Here is a 19,154-nt window from a genome sequence, read left to right on the forward strand (position 1 = left end):
CCCTGCCAAGAACTGTGTGTGTGTGTGTGTGTGTGTGTGTGTGTGTGTGTGTGTGTGTGTGTGTGTCTGTGGGTGTGAAAGAGTTAGATGGGGCACGGAGTAATGATCCCAAACAAAGAAGAGGGAATATACTCTATATTGCATTTATATGGGATCAGATTTGTGATCTTATATCTTACATTCATACTTACATTTAGGATGAGTATGCATTTCTTTGTGCATTAGCTCTATAGTAAAAGAGTATTTAAATCTCCATGGTGTGAGCTCTGCTCCCTGATGTGTACAGAGTGGTTCTTTGTTACAACTATGTCATGATACACAGTAGCTGTGATTAATGATTAGTGACAGACGTGTGCTAGCGGGAAACAGCAGCCTCTTGAATGAAGCACCCTTTCATTTCTCTGAATCGGTTATGTAACTCATTGGATTTTAGGAGGCTTTCAGGCTAAGCTGACTGTAGCAACACTGGTCCTGTTTGCGTTGATTGTGCCATAAAAAGTGCATAGTGGCTTATTAAGCTATAAAATCCACATACTCATGCTTCCTTTATTCTACATATTTATATCATCCTTTGTCTCTTATTCTTCCATTATTTCTCTTTTATTTTCTACTTGCTGTTACTTTTTTAAGACTACCGTAAGTCTCTCTCTCTCTCTCTCTCTCTCTCTCTCTCTCTCTCTCTCTCTCTCTCTCTCTCTCTCACCCTCTCTCTTTCTGCACCAGGCTGCGTAAATCTGCTGTAGATAATGGTCTCTGTGTGGGTGAATGCCAGTTTTTGGAGTTGTGGCTGCTGTTGTAACCGGTTGTTGCCCAGCTGGAATAATGAATGGCTCTGGTTTTTCTGCCTCTCCCTCTCTCTTGGGTGCCAGCGCATCACATGGGCAGGCTTCCCTACCAAGCTGCCAGCCATGCCTCTGATCGCTAACACACACCGACCCAAGGTAAACGAAAGCTGTTCATTCAGGTGCCTTCTGGGAAATCATACTTCTGGTTCAGATGAAGATTAAAGGCACGAGGATCAGTCTTCTTTTGAATTGGATATCAATGAGCTCCTAAGGTGATTTGGGAATGATGGATAGGTGGGATATAAAAAGGTCTATATTTCATTCAAATGGTCCTGATTTGTGACATTTTAGAAAAGTTTTGGTCTGATCATTCCACAGAGAATTGATATTTTACTGAACTTTAAAATTGGCCATCTGCATAATTGCTCTGCAGCAGTAGCTGCAAAAGCATGGCATCTATCATATAGAAAGGCCTGGAGTAACACATCTGTGAATATCCTCAGACAGTTTATCTAGTTCTGTATGCATAAAACCTCAACTGCACCCCATCCAATTGCTTTTGTTTTACGATGTTCAGCTTTTTTGTGCTTCATCATTGTGATCTATCATACTGTAAATGGAAGTGAATGAGTAAAGAATTTGAAATCTTAAATCTGTTCTGACCCAGATCGACTGACCCTATGTTTGAGTTGGAGGTTTTCACTTTCAAGGTTAACAAGAGTTGAAATCAACAAGAGTTGATCACTAAAGCAGTTGCATTGCTATACATTGCTGCACAAGATCAATCAACCAACTGGGTCTTTAAAACATAATTATATATGCTAATTGACTTCATTTAAATGTTTTGTACTGCGATAAAAAAAACAAAAACAAAATGTGTTAAAGATTCAGAATATAGAAAGAGAGTGGATTAAATGCTGTCTGTTTACAGTACAGCACAATTACAAGCTGTTTTATATTTGTTTGTATCTGTTGTGAGGATGAACTGGGTATCTGGGGCTTTAGATAGATAATCAGACACACTGAAAAGATTTGAGTCTACTAAATAGGTCTGTGCCTGCTATTTGAGATAAAAGTCCACTGAACCCCCTGTAAATAGACAGCTTTGGTATTGAAATAGGTTCAAATTCAGAAAATACAGCCAGTGACAAATTTATATTCACTAACAATCTCCCCATGCGTTATCTGCCACCTCTCCCAAATATTGACTCCCAAAATATGGGAATTCTGTGCAAGCTGAACTCAGACAGAGACTTCTCTTTTAAGCAATGTGCAGTGTCAATCAGAGAACATTATTTACTTCATTTACTTCTGCAAAACCGATGGGTTTACATCTCCTACCTGTGGCTTCTGGTGACATGATGCTTGTTTGTAATTCTAGTGCCTCCATATCACCACATTTTCAATAGAAATGTATGTTAATAAGTTCTAATAGAAACCTGGCTAAGAATTGACAGACAATCCTGATGAACACTGATTGAACCTATGTGTGTGGTTGTGAGAGGCTGTAAGTAACTATCTGAAGCATTATGTAAGGACTACATCCTCTTGTTAGTTAAAGCTCTCTTGAGTGAATGTATATGTGATCTGTGAAGCTGTGACCGTGAGCAGTGAAACAGAAATGCAATAAACGATAATATTCGGATCATTCCTGAGTGATGCCAAAGGTCTGTTTCAGTGAGCTAAAGAAAGTGCTAAACATTCATTTGAGCCTAACTGAAGCGAGAAAGAGGAGGCAGCAGGGTGTCTCTGCAGGTTCAGGGTGAAAGGTAGAGATTAGATTCAAACACCCGCCTTTAAAGATAAGAGAAGTATCTGATCCCTGCTAATTCTAATGTCATTATGACATGCCTTTTTGCTGAGGATTGCATTCTGCAAGGGATATAATACACTTTGATATGCTTTATTCAGAGCTATATCACTCAGCTCTGTGCAACGTGAAGACACAAATATCGAGACAAATCCAAAACACATTGCCTAAGAGCAGAATATTTTAAATTCACAACATGTTTAGAACCACCCTGAAGGCTTAGCTGTTCAAGTGAACTACACAACTGTAGTCCCAGTTCAGATCACTGCTAATTACGTGTCCAGGACTTTGACCTCTGCCTTGTGCCTGTTATACTAATGGTTCTTTTAGCTATAGTATGTGTAATAGTTCTCTTAAAATCACTGAGAAAAAATGCATTAATTAATCTATGTTTATCTGCCTACTTTCTATGTCATTAATGAAGAGGACACTGATTAGAGGTCATTGTGCCCAAGGGTGGCTAACACTATCCCATTATTCTGGAGCAATGATGTGAGGATTGCTGTCTAATTACAGAGAATGTGAATTGAAGGGTTTTTTTTTATCTTTCTTCTTATCTAGCTTACCTGCTCCAGCAGAAAGTTTGACTAGTCCACCCACTCACACAGATAGTTTGACCAGTCCACCAACTCATAATAACAGTTTGACCACTCCACCCACTCAAAAACAGTTTGACCAGTCCTCCCACTCACACATACAATTTGACCAGTCCACCCACTCCCACAGACATTTTAACCAGTCCACCCACTCACACAGACAGTTTGACCAGTCCACCCACTCACACAGACAGTTTGACCAGTCCACCCACTCAAAAACAGTTTGACCAATCCACCCACTCACACATACAATTTGACTAGTCCACCCACTCACACAGACAGTTTGACCAGTCCACCCACTCAAAAACAGTTTGACCAGTCCACTCACTCACACATACAATTTGACCAGTTCACCCACTCCCACAGACATTTTAACCAGTTCACTCGCTCACACAGACAGTGTAACCAGTCCACCCACTCACACAGACAGTTTGACCAGTCCACCCACTCACACAGATAATTTGACCAGTCCACCCACTCCCACAGTTTAGCCAGTCCACTCACTTCTTCTACTTCTTCTGCTTCTACTATCAATGGAATATTAATCCCTAATCCCCAAGAAAGAAAGAAAGAAAGAAAGAAAGAAAGAAAGAAAGAAAGAAAGAAAGAAAGAAAGAAAGAAAGAATGAAAGAAAGGTTTTCATGCCTGAGATCTAACCAGTTGTTCCAGTTTACATGAGATTTAAAGCATCCAATCCCATTGGCTTGGGCATAACAATAAAAACTACTTGGGACTCCTTAGCTAGATGTCCACATGGCATGGTGACAAATCAGTCAAAGGACCTTTTTCTGTGGTCCATATTCAACTGCAATCTCTTTCCCATTTTACTGTATACATAGCCTGTCTGGAAACATGGATGAAAATTGAATAACTGGCATATATAATGGAAAAATCTTGAAGCTCTATGGTTTGGGCTGTGGGTATACATATGGTATTATTTGGCAGCTGTGAGCAGTCGTAACATTTTCGGTCCAAACACAGACCAAGTAAAATAGTACAGAGAGAAGAGTTGACAGGAAGACATGCAGTCAGGGTGAGTGTAATCTGTGCCCACTTTACTGTGTTATTCCTCCCAAGTGGGAGGTAAATGTGCTGTATATCGGAAGCTGACTCTTTGAGCTGGCATGGGGAGAGCGAGGCTGCCTCATGCTGCAGATGGTTCCAAAGGAGACAAAAGAAATTATAAATATCACTACTCTGGCATGACACCCCACACTAGCAAAGCCTCTCATTATCGCCACCAGAAAATGTCAGGCAAGAAATAAAGACTAATGGACTAACTTCATAGACTAATTGTTTTATCAGTCACATGCTTACAAAAGAAAAAGACTTCTTCCAGAATTTTTATTTTTAACATTAGAATAACAAAGAAGAGAGTACCTCCACTAATTTGAGCTGTATATAGCTTTTAAGCTGCTGAAATAATTTGGTTATGTCTGTTGTATCAGCTTTGATACACATGTGTATTGATTATTATTCTTGTTGTATGTAACCATTGAAATAATTTGCTTAAATGTGACTCTTCAAAATGATAAAATGAATCCCGGAAATGAAGTGCAATTTTGTTCTACTGCGTAACACTATAAAGCGTTATGAAATCTGGAAGATCAAACTAATTTTGTTCTGTTACTAAGAATCTTAGTAAGGGAAAATTGGTTCAGCTGACTAAATCATCTTGAACTCTTTATCTGGACTTGGTGACTACAGAAAGGTTGGCACATGGATTTTAAAAGCGGTTCATTAAATTAAGGGCAGTGCTTAATTCCCCTTGCCCTATTAAAAAATACTCATATCTAAACCAAAATATGGCAAAAATTTCATTTCCCGAGATTATGTGCCACAACATTCCCGGCAGGATTCATGTCAAGATTCATATTGACAAAGCATACTAAAATTTTGTTTAGCCTAACCAACACCAGCAAAGAGATGTTAACACAGATGAGCTGACTAAGCAAAGGCAATCCACAGGGTACTTGTATGATGGGGCTGTTAACACTAACATGTGGTTTGCTTTTCCTTACTGTTCATTAAGACAGCTATTTTCACACCATAATCACAGGCCACTTGGTTTGTGAAATGCAGTGGTTTCCTGTTTCCATTCTCTACTCTTCAGAATTATTTTGTAGAGATATTCATAAAATTGTGTTTTCCCAGCGCTGCCTAGGATTACGGTAATTTAGTTTTTTCAACTTCTCATGTTGTGAATCGTATCTTTAAATTATCATTGATGTATGTGAATTTGGATAGTAAGTATATTAAGGTGAGGGGAAATGTAGATTCTTGGATGCATCTAGATTCTTCCTTTAAATTCAGTTCTACAATTCTAAAAATGGACATTCAAAACAGCTTTACAGAAATTGAAAAAATCTGAATAAAAATTATAATGCTTAAAATGAAATTTATATTTATCCATTTATTTATAAATTTCTTTTCTCTTAATAAAAAAAACTATATTTAACATTAAATAAATAAATATAAAACAAATCAAAGAAACAATTCAACCACCCAATCAACCATCTAACCAAACAAACAAATAAATTAAACAAGTATTGGAAGATGCAAAATCTATCAGGTCAGTTGCAAGTTTGTCTCTTGCATTAATATGCTGTTGTTAAGAGCAGGTATTTTAGCTGGATCCAAGGTATAGCATTTTAATTTGTGCTTTAAAATAAAAATAAATGGTAATGAAAATAATCATCTAAAATCAAACTGCATTGAGAATATTTTTAGATTCACTGTATCTATAACTAACTATGGTTATACAGTAACTGTCTTGATACCCATTGAATTCCGGCTTACAGAAATTACAGCTGGTTCCTTTATTGCCACTGCAGTCATAAATTTCTATAATGTTGCTCTAAATTGGAATGCCAATGTTATAATTATGCTTTAGAACTCAAGAACCTGACTGGCTGCAGTAAATGCACACTATGTCATTTTCTGACAATGGCAACAAATTAAAGGGCAATGCAATTGGATGCATTTCAAGCAGATGAAGAACTGATGAGTCAATGTTTTTTTTACCCAGTTTCAGACATATTGCTTTATTTTGGTGATAATTACTGATATGTAGAAAGTAGTTTAGCACTTCAGTTGTGATGAGCTGCTCAGAGGTGTTGCATAGCTGGTGGCTTATCAGCTTGAAAGTAGAATGTGTGACCTTTCTCTTGCCTGATGGATGGTTACTGTGAAATAAGGATATATGACCTGAGGAGAAATGAATAAAATGATCTGAAATTAAGGAATATAAAAAGATGCTAGAATAATGCATGCAAATTGAATGCATGCATTGCATCTACATAAATAGCTACAAATCTGTAAATCAGTGGGTGGAATTTACACTTACATTGGTGGCCCTAAACTGCAAGTGTTTGTGTGGTCAAAGCAGTGAAGCCGAATTAGAAAGCTGCTACTTTCCCACTGGTGCAACATGAGGCTGTGACTCATCGCTATGGCAAAATACAGTCCTGTCAACATGCTAGCTTTCTCATCCCTACCAGACAATGTTGGCACTTGCTGAAATTGCCCTGCTATTGATGTGGGCTGTGGGTTGACATGGCCATGATTTGCAGGTGCTAACACTGACATGTTAATATCTTACTTCTTTTTTTTTTTCCAATTTGATTCAAAGCAAGCATAATTACCCCAGACAATAAAAGGACACCAAGTATCAGCCCTCTCTCTTCAGTTCTGCATTTGTGAATATTGAAAAGAGACAGGCATGAAAAAATGGAGAGAACATAATAAACAAAGAAACACACATTTTAGCAGTAATATACAGGATTGTAAGAGAGGTGATTTGTGAAAAATAAAGTTGTTGAAAAGGGGATTGGTATTGTTTGTCCCTAAAGGCAAAAGGGGTTCTGGGTTAGATTAAAGTACTGCCTCAGCAGGTCTCTAATAACTGCTCTAGAGGGATGTACCTTTGCACGTCAAACATGTGCAAACTGTAACAATGAAATTGCATAAAGGGCAGTCCCAGGCACAGGCCTGGCTTTATAACCCCTTTTATAGCCATGCTAATGCTCTGCTCTTGGGATCATCTCATACCATGCCTCCCAATTTGCTGTACCAATCAGGTTTTCAGGTTTATAAAGGTACCCCAGAGCCCAGTGAAAGTACAGGTTGTACAGCAGTGAAGTTGAAGGTTGAGTCAGGGCAGTGAGGGAACAATATCAAGAGTACATTTCTGAAACTCATCAGGCAAGCATATGTACTGTCAGCTGTTTGGTATGTAAAAGGGCATCAGGACACCTGAATGCAATTTTGTCAAAATCTGTTCTTTTCTTTTAAAAATGTAAATATAAGGAATAATGGCACCTAATGGTCCACTGATTGGCATTCTGTTAAATGTGCCACTTTATTTCATGTAATTACATATACTGGGTTGCTAAGCTGAGTTTTCAGAAGCACATACTTGATTTTCAGAGGCGCATCCATTGTCTCCATTTGCTGCCCTCTTATGTCGCTCGCCTGTGATAATGTATGCAGAGCAGCCAGGGACGAATAACAAAGAATACAAATGTGGTGGATGTGGCTGGATGACAGCACTGGTATCTCTAATGGTGGCCTGATTCGTTTAGGAATGATTACTCTGCTGCCAATGATTAATTCCCCCAGGCTTTGATTGTGTCAGATGTAGAGGTAAAAAGAGGGGAGGAAAAACACAGGAACAAAATTGGAAAGCATAATTAATAGATTCAGATCCTGTTAAACAGCCCTCTTAAAGAGCAGAGAGTAAAGAAGGGTGCATGGAACTGGCACCCAATTTGTTCACACTTTGTTTCAGTAATAAGATTCAGGCCTCCCTGTGTGGTGGATGAGATAATTAACTCCCCAAGATACACTTGAGAAAGGGGCCTCCCTTTTGATTTATTGTATAAAGTAGGCAGATCTCTGAAGCTCTTTTCAAAAGACTGATACAAAAATTCCATACTGTGCTCTTTTTTTACCTTCAGAGCAATTAGGGCCAGATGGAAATAAATGACACTTGTGAAGGCAATAAATAGGCACAACTGATATTTTCTAGAAATAAAAATTCTGAATTGAGGATTTCGTAACTTCTATTCATCATGCATGCATAAATCAAAAATGTTAACATGCATTCATAGCAGTTTTGCTTATTAATAGTCATTTGATTTATGTCTTTAATAATTAGTCATTTAATAATGTACTGATTCATCAGACATTCTGTTAGAGAAACACTGATCATGCAGCAAGCTGTAGTTAAATACTTCACTTACTGTATGAGTTGGTGGCATGACTTCAGGTCATGTTAATTTCCGCTGCTATAAAGCTTCACCTTCCGTCATTGTACTTTCCTACATGACAACTCCTTTGGAATGTGCAGATAAAGCTTTCCGGCCATTGTCCATGAGTGATTGAATAGCAACTCGAAGGCAGTAAGCCTGGTGAATTATCAGCTTTTTCCATTGACATTTATCTCTTTCCATTTAACTTACATGTGAGTCAGGATGACCTTATTCTTACTCATTTGCCCTCTGTTTCTTTCTTTCTTTTTCAGAAACATGTGAAGACGCTGAAATATAAGAACCATACAGTCTAACCATTAGGACTCTGAGAGTAAGGTTGTAACTTCTGATAGCCTGCTCAATTTCTTGTTTTGTTTACTCCTTGCCATCCTTTGGGATCATGAAGGGCCAGCAAGATTCACAAAGGACTTTACAAGTAAACTCTTCTATTTCTTTAACACTGCCCTTATGTGTCTGGGTGCTGGTGCTAACCATTGCTACAACATGCAGTGGAGAGCCATTTACCACATTTCACCCTGAGAAGCGAGAATGGTCTTTCAATCATCTGACGGTCCATCAGACAACAGGGGCGCTTTATATTGGTGCTGTTAATCGTGTCTACAAGCTTTCTGGCAACCTCACTCTCCTAGTCTCCCATGATACTGGCCCAGAAGAAGACAACAAGGCCTGCTATCCCCCTCTTATAGTCCAGCCATGTTCTGAACCACTGGTCTCTACCAACAATGTCAACAAGCTTCTCCTTATTGATTACTCTCAGAACAGGCTGTTGGCCTGTGGGAGCCTCTATCAGGGTGTATGCAAGCTACTTCGGCTGGATGACCTCTTCATACTGGTAGAACCATCACACAAGAAAGAGCATTATCTCTCTAGTGTCAATCAAACAGGCACAATGTATGGAGTTATTGTGCCTTCCCAGGGCAAGGATGGCACACTTTTCATTGGCACTGCAGTAGATGGAAAGCAAGACTACTTCCCGACCATCTCAAGCCGCAAGCTTCCTCGTGACCCAGAGTCCTCAGCCATGCTTGACTATGAACTGCACACTGATTTTGTTTCCTCACTAATCAAGATTCCTTCAGACACCCTAGCACTGGTCTCCCACTTTGACATATACTATATCTATGGCTTTGCCAGTGGCAATTTTGTCTACTTTTTAACCGTACAACCAGAGACCCCAGAAAACGGCATGGCCTCGAGTGGTTCCTCAAATGATCTCTTCTATATTTCGCGCATTGTTCGTCTCTGCAAAGATGACCACAAGTTCCATTCCTATGTGTCACTGCCTATTGGCTGTGTGCGCAATGGCGTAGAGTACCGGCTGCTGCAGGCAGCCTACCTGGCCAAACCAGGAAGAGTGCTTGCTAACTCACTCAACATCAGTGCCACAGATGATGTGCTCTTTGCTATCTTTTCTAAAGGCCAGAAACAGTACCACCGTCCCCCTGATGATTCAGCCCTATGCATCTTTACCATCAAGGACATCAATGCCCGCATCAAGGAGCGCCTGCAGTCCTGCTACCAAGGAGAAGGCAACCTGGAGTTGAGTTGGCTGCTGGGGAAAGATGTTCAGTGCACTAAAGCGGTAAGGGCTATAATACTGTCATGTTATTAAATATAAGAAGCCTAAATAGTAATAATACAAGAAAATTTTGGTCAACAATGCTCAGAAAGACACGGAGGCCCTAATATTTATTAATTAATATATATTTAATATTTTCTTATTTGAAGAATGTCTCAGAAATCACACTTTCAGTAACCAATGATGTCAAACACTCCTAGTCAGACTGAATGTATAGTCTAACAGCTGACAGACACAACAGGGCTTCAGTCTCATCAAATTCCTTTTATCCTTGAAATCTCTTATCAAGTTGTAACTAAAAGCAATAAGTTTATAGCCCTGATAGGGCAAAAAGTTACATTCAAATCTGTTTGAATAAGACATTAGACAACTTACTTTTCTTGGCAAGCATTAAAGCACTAATGTTCTCCTTCACTGTAATACCAATCCTTTCTAGTCTGGGAGCGCATGTATGAAGATAGGACAGAGAGCAGGGGTGAGAAACTGACTGAGATTGTGAGAAAAGAAGCTGTGTCCAAATACCCCTGTGCAGGACTCCACGTTATGCCCCTGCATAGTATCTACAGTCCTTTTAAATTCAGTTAAGAAATGTAGCCTCAGGAGGCTGATGTCCTCTGTGTCTTTCTTCCTTAGTTGATAATAGCAATGAAAGGAATTATGATAGTTATCAGCCAAATGCTGGCAGGTTTTCCCAGCGGAAAGACGCACCACTTACTTGCACCGTTTAAGCGGCAGCAGTCGGGAGGTTTCCTTTCATGGTTACCTTTTCAGCCCCATTACACCCCTGCTGACACATCTCCCATCAATACCCATGGGCCTGTCAGCCAGGTCATGTATTTCTAGATCTCATTAAAATGGTCCACGGTGCACTTAAGTCTCCAGCCATTTTTGCTTTGTTCTTTAGAATTAGGAAGGTGTCATCACTTATGGGAAGATGCACTCAGAAAAAGATTTTGCTCAATACCTGCTCAATAAATCTATAGTGTTTAATGGCTTGCACTGGGCACATTTTTAATGATTTACACAGGAAGCACTCTAAGCTTACTCATATCAGTCCTACTAGCAAAAGGGTTTGAAGGGGTCAGTGCCCTATTCATGCCACACAGTTATTTTTCTTTTTTTAAAACCAGCAGGAGTAGGAAAATATTTTTACAAAGACATAATATACTTTTCAACTCCCCACCCCTTTCCCTCTGAAATAAAAAATAACCTCCTTTTACATTAAAAATTCTCAGTGCACTCAGTGGAGGCAGACAGGAGTGTTTTTATTTAATTTCCTGCTAGTTATTCCTGACTATTTTAGATGCCACCAGATGTGGCCTTCTCAGCTGACTTCTTCTCTCCTGGTTTTAACAGAAATGAATAACACCATGTGAGAGAGAGAGAGAGAGAGAGAGAGAGAGAGAGAGAGAGAGAGAGAGAGAGAGAGAGAGAGAGAGAGAGAGAGAGAGAGAGAGAGAGAGAGAGAGAGAGAGAGACAGAGAGAGAGAGAGAGAGAGAGAGAGAGAGAGAGAGATTATAAGAAATTAAGGATTCCCAAAGAAAGAAAGAAAGAAAGAAAGAAAGAAAGAAAGAAAGATACATAAATAAGATACATAAAAAAGACATAAATAATGTAAAGTGTAACTAAGCACACATATCATAATGCATTATTAGGAATACTAATACAAAGAATGAAAAAACATCTATATTCTGTGTTAATAACTAAAAGCAAAGGCTAAAATAATATATCCAACCTTCTAGCTTAATGAACATTTTTATTGTGCTAGCTCTGAAAAATACATGCCAGTTATTTGCACATTACATTTTATTTGTGCACAGCAGTGGAAGATATTTCCCACATGTACTGTTTAAGATGAGGGATTATTGTTTTACAAGTTTTACAGGTCCCAATCCTCACTCATACTCAGTGGTCCCTTTGACAACAGCAGCATGTTTAATAAGTCCAGGGAACAATAGCTGAACCATGTTTCATGTTGACTGGAACTGTAATTTTGCATCAAATTCATATTTTAATAATTATACAATTTAGACTTATCTGTTTTCCAATTTCCTGCATTCACTATTTTAAAACATTTAGCATTTTAACTTTTCTTAGAAATTTTTCATTAAATCACAGTGTACCAACTTATTATAATAATATATAATATATAATTATAATTTAAAAAAAACTGCAATGTTCCATACAAAAGCTGAATATATGACTGATGCAGATTAAAAATTTGTCTGAAATAATTAAGCACTCCATGTAGTTTTATGTAGCCCAGTGACAGTCAGAGATAGAGTTGACTTGTATTATTCTTTTTTCACAGATTTAAAGCAAACATAATTTCCCCAGACAATAAAAAGGTACCAATACATCAGCCATTTCTCTATAGTTCTGCATCTGTGCTACATAATAAAAGGTGCAAGTGCAAACTGAAATCATGCACGGCTCCCGACATAGATGTAGTCTTGGTGATATTCTAAATATAAGCATGCTACTGTAAGAAATCATGTTGCTCATGCATGAGAACAAACCACTGACAGAAACAAAAGCAAATTAATCAGTAACTTTTTATAATGAATTTGACTCTTGATGAAAATTGCTCAAGTGCCATTCAGTTACTGTATAAACAGACTGAGCAGCTAAAAGAGCATTTAAATGACAACTCATATTACTAGCAACATGAAATATTGCTTTTAATTTCCTGTCCACTTGTACGGCACAAAAGTATGACCTACATGTAGGAAAGAGCGGTTTCCTATAGTAAATGCATATTTAGATCATATTATTTTATACTTTTCTTCAAATAATATAACCAAACTGGTACAAACTCAAATATTAAACTCTAAGGTTAAAATGCAAAGGAATTTAGATTCACTTGCTGGGAAAATGGCTGATCTCCCAGAGTCTATACAGTGTATACAGAATGGTGCAAAAAGCAAGCTAACAAATGAAAGAAAAAAATTCAAGTGAGTGGCAGTCCTGCAGTGGAAATTGCCTTGTTGATGAGTGAGGTCAGAGGAGAATGACCAGACAGCTTCAAACTGACAGGAAGGCTGCCATGACTCAACTTACCACTCTTTACATATGTGGTGAGCAGAAAAAAACGTCTCTTAAATCTCTTCTAAGCTTGAGACACCTAGGCTACAACAGGAGAATACCAGATCAGTTTTCACCCCCGTTAGACAAAACCAGATGTCTGATGCTGCAGTTGAAGAAAAAAAATATATACGCCTGATATACGCCTGCCACATGATTAGCTAATTGCTGGAATGGGCAGGGATGAAGGTGACAATGGTGTATACATGTGGTTTTTTTTTTCTATGTAATTCCCTAACACTTTCAAATAAACTGCTTTAAACCAGCTGGTATTGGGAATGACCATGACAAGGAAAGGAAAGGATGCAGATTTGCATCTGCTGGTCGTCATCTATGCACATCATCTCAACACTCACACTCTAATCGAAACCAAATGGACTAAATTACATTCGTAGTCTCATGCCCACAGCTGCACCTGCAACACTGCACCAACACACTTTTTCAATTTACATGGCTAGTGAAGCAGTGGTCTCAGTTACAGAGTGAGGTCTCATGGTGTACATTCCAATTAACATACCCCCACCTGCCCCACCTTCTGCCCCAAGCTGTCTGATCTCACTCACTGCTCTGAAAATACATTGTGCAGGCACATAATATAGCCACCTAAATCATTTTTGCTTTTGAGTTCACCTGGGATTTGCTGTAGCTATTTTTAGAAAGGAAAATAAAAGAGAATGTGGCATGGAGAGCCTGCGTACATTTATACCCTCTGTGCGTTATTGCTTTCCCTGAGCTATATAACTGGCTGGGTAGCCGTAAAATTTTACAGCCTGTAGCTGGAAAGTCAGTGTTAATGTCTATGAAGGCTGTGGGGCAGGTGATGAACAGTGCGCTTACATCAGCATGCTTCTTTCGATGACTCTCTGTGGCAGTTTGAGGCCAGTGCCAGTCACAGGGCTTTAGCTGACCAGAATCAAGATGATCACTCTTACTGCTCTTTTCTGAATGGAGATTGATGTCAGATCAGGGCTCTGTTGAACATGAAAAATGACTATGCCTTCTCCTTAGACTGTAAATGTTTATAAACCTCCATCTTTTGCATGTGTTAGCGGTCGCATTATGTTGGAACATAATTTTGTTTGTTTAATGAAATTTTAATTAAAACCTTCATTGCCATACTGGATTTCTTCCATTGCAGCTGGCCAACAACTCTGATAATAAGACATCAACATTTAGTAAGCTGCAATTCAGAATTCTAAGGCAAGCCTTAAACCCATTTCCAGTACGTGTGTGAGCATACTTTTCATAATGTTGGGTAGGTGTGTACAATCCTGTCTTGTTCCTCAGGTTCTGTAATAAGAAAGTGATGAGCCAAAGCACCTTGTTCATTGCTTTCAACTCTGTCTTTCACAATAACCATTGTTGTTTTCTAAAAAGTCACCACAAACTCATTAGCATCATTAAAATGAGAATTAATTTACCTACAGCCGGTGCCCATTGATGACTCCTTCTGTGGTCTGGATATTAACCAACCCCTGGGTGGCTCTCAGCTGGTGACTGGATACACACTCTACACAGAAAGCAGAGACCGTATGACCTCAGTGACCTCCTACGTGTACAATGGTTACTGCGTGGCTTTTGTTGGCACTAAGAGTGGACGTCTGAAAAAGGTAGGTTTGGCTGTGGATTTGTATACTACTTTTACCCACCTTGTTCATCTAATCCTGTTATTTTTATACTTCCACTAATGATTTAGACAATAGATAATTTATTGGCAGTGGAACAAGATTAAATTTAAGTTATTTGCCTTTAAGTACACATTGTGTCTTATATCAATAAGGCTTAAGCAATATATTTTGTTGGCCGTTATGACTCTACACTGAACTGTGCCATACTGTATTTCACAAACTAAAGAGCATATTCAGGTACCAGAAATGTCTTTGCTGAGTACCTCATGTCGTCCTTTAGAACTTTTCCAAATCTGTTTGAAGGAAGTTTTTAATTACTAGAACTTCCTGAGGGCATTTAACTTTAATTTTTAACTTTAATTAGCACCTCTCCACCTATAGCTAAATAGAAAGAGTTAAATACAGAATGATCCCTTCTGTCCACTCAGGATACTGGGAACAATCTGAACCTGTCATGGTAGAGAGCTTAATGTTAGTTATATTATGTTTAAAAAAGTTATCAGTGATTGTAACACATTTCCTACAAGGGGAGTATATTTTAAGAATAGGTTATGATCACATTCGGAGTTAAAAGACCATTTATGATGGTAGCTTTTTTGCGGGTAATTGGCTGTATTACAGTGCCGGTTATCTCACTGAAAGCTTTGTGCGGTTTTTTTCACAAAGCTTTGTGCAGTTTTTTTTCACAAACTAGATATCATATGTCCAAATGTATTTTGCCTATAGCTTGACAGTCATATTTACTAAAGGTATGAAGTGCCGGTCTGGTGTTATAGCATATAAAGGATTGTATGTAAAACAAATCCGTATCAGTTGTTCTGTGGACATGCTATTCTCCACACCCCCAAACTGTAACAACTGTAAAGTCTTTTATTAGCATTTGGTCCCATTATCTTATTAGCTACAGCAATGAATGACAGGCAAGTCCAATCATAAGAGAAGACTAGATTAATAGCATTTGTCCATTAAAATTGTGTAGCCATCTATACCTGATAGCTAATATTCACTAGGCAAAATTTAAAGCTAGTTAAACTGTTTATGTTTAAGGAAATACTTTACCAGAATGATTTCTTTGTGTGGGCTGTACTTGTAAGTCACCTTCTTCTATAGTGAATCATCCCACATGGATAGCCTAAAGATCTACACAATCTGCTTAAAGTAAATATTATTCATTACACTTTACTTTATGCATTGATTTATAATCCCAGCACGGCGTCAAAAAGAGAACGGTTTCCTCTGATTCTTTCTTGTCTCATGTCAGGGAGGTTTTCTTTCCCACTGTCACATCTGGCTTACTCATTAAGAGTGTAAATCTATATCCGGATTTCTGTTAAGTTGCTTTATAACAATGTTATTAAAACTGCTATGCAAATAAAATAGTGTTGAATTTGAAACAGCATCCTGATGTGTTAGCTGATGATAGCTCCTTCACTTAGCATGATAGACAGATCCATGGTTGTTCCATTGTTAATGAGAGGGCTGCAAAGGCTATTGGGAATGTGGACTAAGAGATTCTTGTGTTGCTGAAGTGGCATCATGGCAACATGGTCTGTTTGATTTGTCTTCATTTTCTTGCTTGATCTTGAGGCTTATTCTCACATACACATACACAGAAAGTCATTTTCATCTCTAATCGAATCGGTGGTATAATCAGGAAGTGGAATCTGAGCATCTCATTCGCTGTAATCCCCTTGTTTGAGGAGGTTAATAATTCATACTAACATCCTGCCTACCATCTATAGTGGAACTGAATTAGGCAGGAGGTATAGTGCTCTCCACAGTGGTGCTATGGCCCATTTGATTTCTTCTGATGCTCTGATGCTTAAACTGTAATCTCATAGTTCATACACACACACACACACACACAGACAGACAGACACACACACACAGACACATACAGCAGCTGGTCAGGTGTAACCAAGCAGTCTAGAACAAACACGCAAGCATTCCTCTAAAGCCCATGTCTGTCAGCAAGGAAGCTGTGGTGAAGGACTTTACCCAGATGTGTATGAGACCTTGCATTATATTACGTTGGCAGAAGCCCCATGAGACTCTGATCACACAGCTGCTGGAGCGAATGACAGTGTGTGTAGAAGAGGATGTGACTACTTTGTCAAGGTTTTTGTCTTTTATTTGGCAGGGTGGGGGTGGTAAGCTTTTTGTGCATGTTTTGGACAGCACAAGCAGGCTCAGAGACCCCCAAAATACTCACAGCATTTGCTTGTGTCCTTTTGCAGTCTAGTGATAAGCCTTTTCCAAGCTGTGTAGCACTGACAATCTGCCTTTTGTGGGGTAAGTTCTGAGAAGTGAAAGGAGAATATAGGTTTTCAGGATGTCACACTGGAGGTGAGGAGATCTAGTATAGAAAGGTGGGACCTTCTGGTTCCTTTTCCTTTGAAGGATGACACTGACAAAAAAGGGGAAAAGAGCTGCAGAGACAGGGAACACAATCGATTGGTGAAATGTAAATTTACCTCAGTTTAAAAATGAAAAATAAATAAATAAAAATACTGGGCTCACACTGCTGCTTCTAATTGGATTGGCTTCTTTCCAAAAGAGCATACCCTCTCCCCGGTCCACACACACATATATACACACACACACTTTAAACGCATTTGAATCACGACAGGTTTATGGATAAGAGTAGCATGCAGAGGCACACATTCTAACACATGCTAGCTTTCCAGAAGCTAGCAGCATGTCTCACAATAAACAATGTTTGGAAATATAAAATAGCCAAGGAAATATATCCAGCTGTGTAACAGGAAACGTTGTGATGAGGAATTATTGCCCCTTTTCCAAGGGTTTTATGTAGGGTTTCAGAGTCATATTGTTCCAAATACATTTCAAGGTTAAACAACAAGTTTTTAATCAATAAATCGTAAACAGGGAAATTCTCCCATATTTCATACAGTACTATCCCCTGGCAGGGGAATCTGCAGATACTAGGAACACAATGCATAGAATTACCTGTAAACATAAAATACTGTGCAAAACAGCTTTTAAAAATGATCAGTTTTGCCTTATGCTATTAGTTTTTTTAGGATGGTGTCTGTACTAATGTGTTAATGGCATACTCAGACTTATGACCACATCAAATAAAATGAATATAGATTTACTGAAAACTACACGATGGGGCTGTCATTATAATGGCTGATTAATCCTACAGGATTACACTCTTCACTTTTATTTGTTTTTTTTTTTAACAGACTCTCAGTAACGACAATATGTGTGTGATAACAACCTAAACCTAAGTTTAGCCCTCTTGAAATGTTTTACAGTGTGTTAATGATAACAGATGAGCAGAAAAAGATCAGAAAAACTGTTTGTTAGTTGATCATGCAAGATTTTCTTTACTTCCCCAGCACTATCCAAGATACAAGGTCACAAAAGTATAAACCTCATCCTTTTGAGTACCTTCCACTGACATATTACTGTAGCTAATTAATGCTATGCCTACACTTAAACTTAACCCTTACATTAACCTCAGTTGCCAGAATAAAATATTTGTTATATATATTTATTTCACGTGGCATGGTGGCTTAGTGGTTAGCACGTTCGCCTCACACCTCCAGGGTTTGGGGTTCGATTCCCGCCTCCGCCTTGTGTGTGTGGAGTTTGCATGTTCTCCCCGTGCCTCGGGGGTTTCCTCCGGGTACTCCGGTTTCCTCCCCCGGTCCAAACACATGCATGGTAGGTTGATTGGCATCTCTGGAAAAATTGTCCGTAGTGTGTGATTGTGTGAGTGAATGAGAGTGTGTGTGTGTGATGCCCGATGACGCCTGAGATTGGCACACGCTTCCCGTGACCTGAGGTAGTTCAGATAAGTGGTAGAAAATGAGTGAGTGAGTATATTTATTTCTATATATAGCATTTTAGTGTGTAACATCGACAGTTTCCTAATAGTGAGTAAATGTCCCCATATGGTCAAATCAGTCAGATATTCCTACCACTGTGGAGAATTTTGGTCCCTACCAAGATAGAAAAACATGCACCAATGTGCACACAAACTTTCTTTGTCTCTGTTATAAACTAACTGACATGCACACCCACACACACTTCTTCATTCATTCCACGTTCTCTCTCTCTCTCTCTCGCTTCTCTTCTTCAGTAAAGCTTCCCTCCTGTTTTGGTGGCTATTCTTCAGGCACTGGTAGAGCATGTAGTGAGACTGGGTTAAAGTTCTACCCATGACGGGCAGGTTTTATATAGAATCTGACTGGAAAGAGGCTGATAGGGAAGCTAGAGTGGTCAGAAACAATACAAGGAATTAATGAGTAGTAGTAATGTGCTAATTATGACTGATATTGATAATTGTCTGATAATTGATAATTGTCTGATATTGATATTGTCTATTTACAGCACAGACAGAATGTAGATGTAATAAAAAAGCGCTG

General features: G+C 38.7%; 1 protein-coding gene across 1 annotated transcript in view; it reads left to right on the forward strand.

Moving 5' to 3' along the window:
* Positions 1–19,154, forward strand: part of plxna2 (plexin A2) — a 207,192-nt gene that overhangs the window by 22,762 nt on the left and 165,276 nt on the right. The window contains exons 2-3 of the mRNA XM_060894004.1: positions 8,717–10,047; positions 14,557–14,739. Coding sequence (XP_060749987.1) covers positions 8,845–10,047; positions 14,557–14,739 — 1,386 coding nt within the window. The 5' untranslated portion in view covers positions 8,717–8,844. The remainder of the gene's footprint in view (positions 1–8,716; positions 10,048–14,556; positions 14,740–19,154) is intronic.

This window comes from Tachysurus vachellii, chromosome 19 (genome assembly GCF_030014155.1).
Source record: "Tachysurus vachellii isolate PV-2020 chromosome 19, HZAU_Pvac_v1, whole genome shotgun sequence".
NCBI classification, from domain to species: domain Eukaryota; kingdom Metazoa; phylum Chordata; class Actinopteri; order Siluriformes; family Bagridae; genus Tachysurus; species Tachysurus vachellii.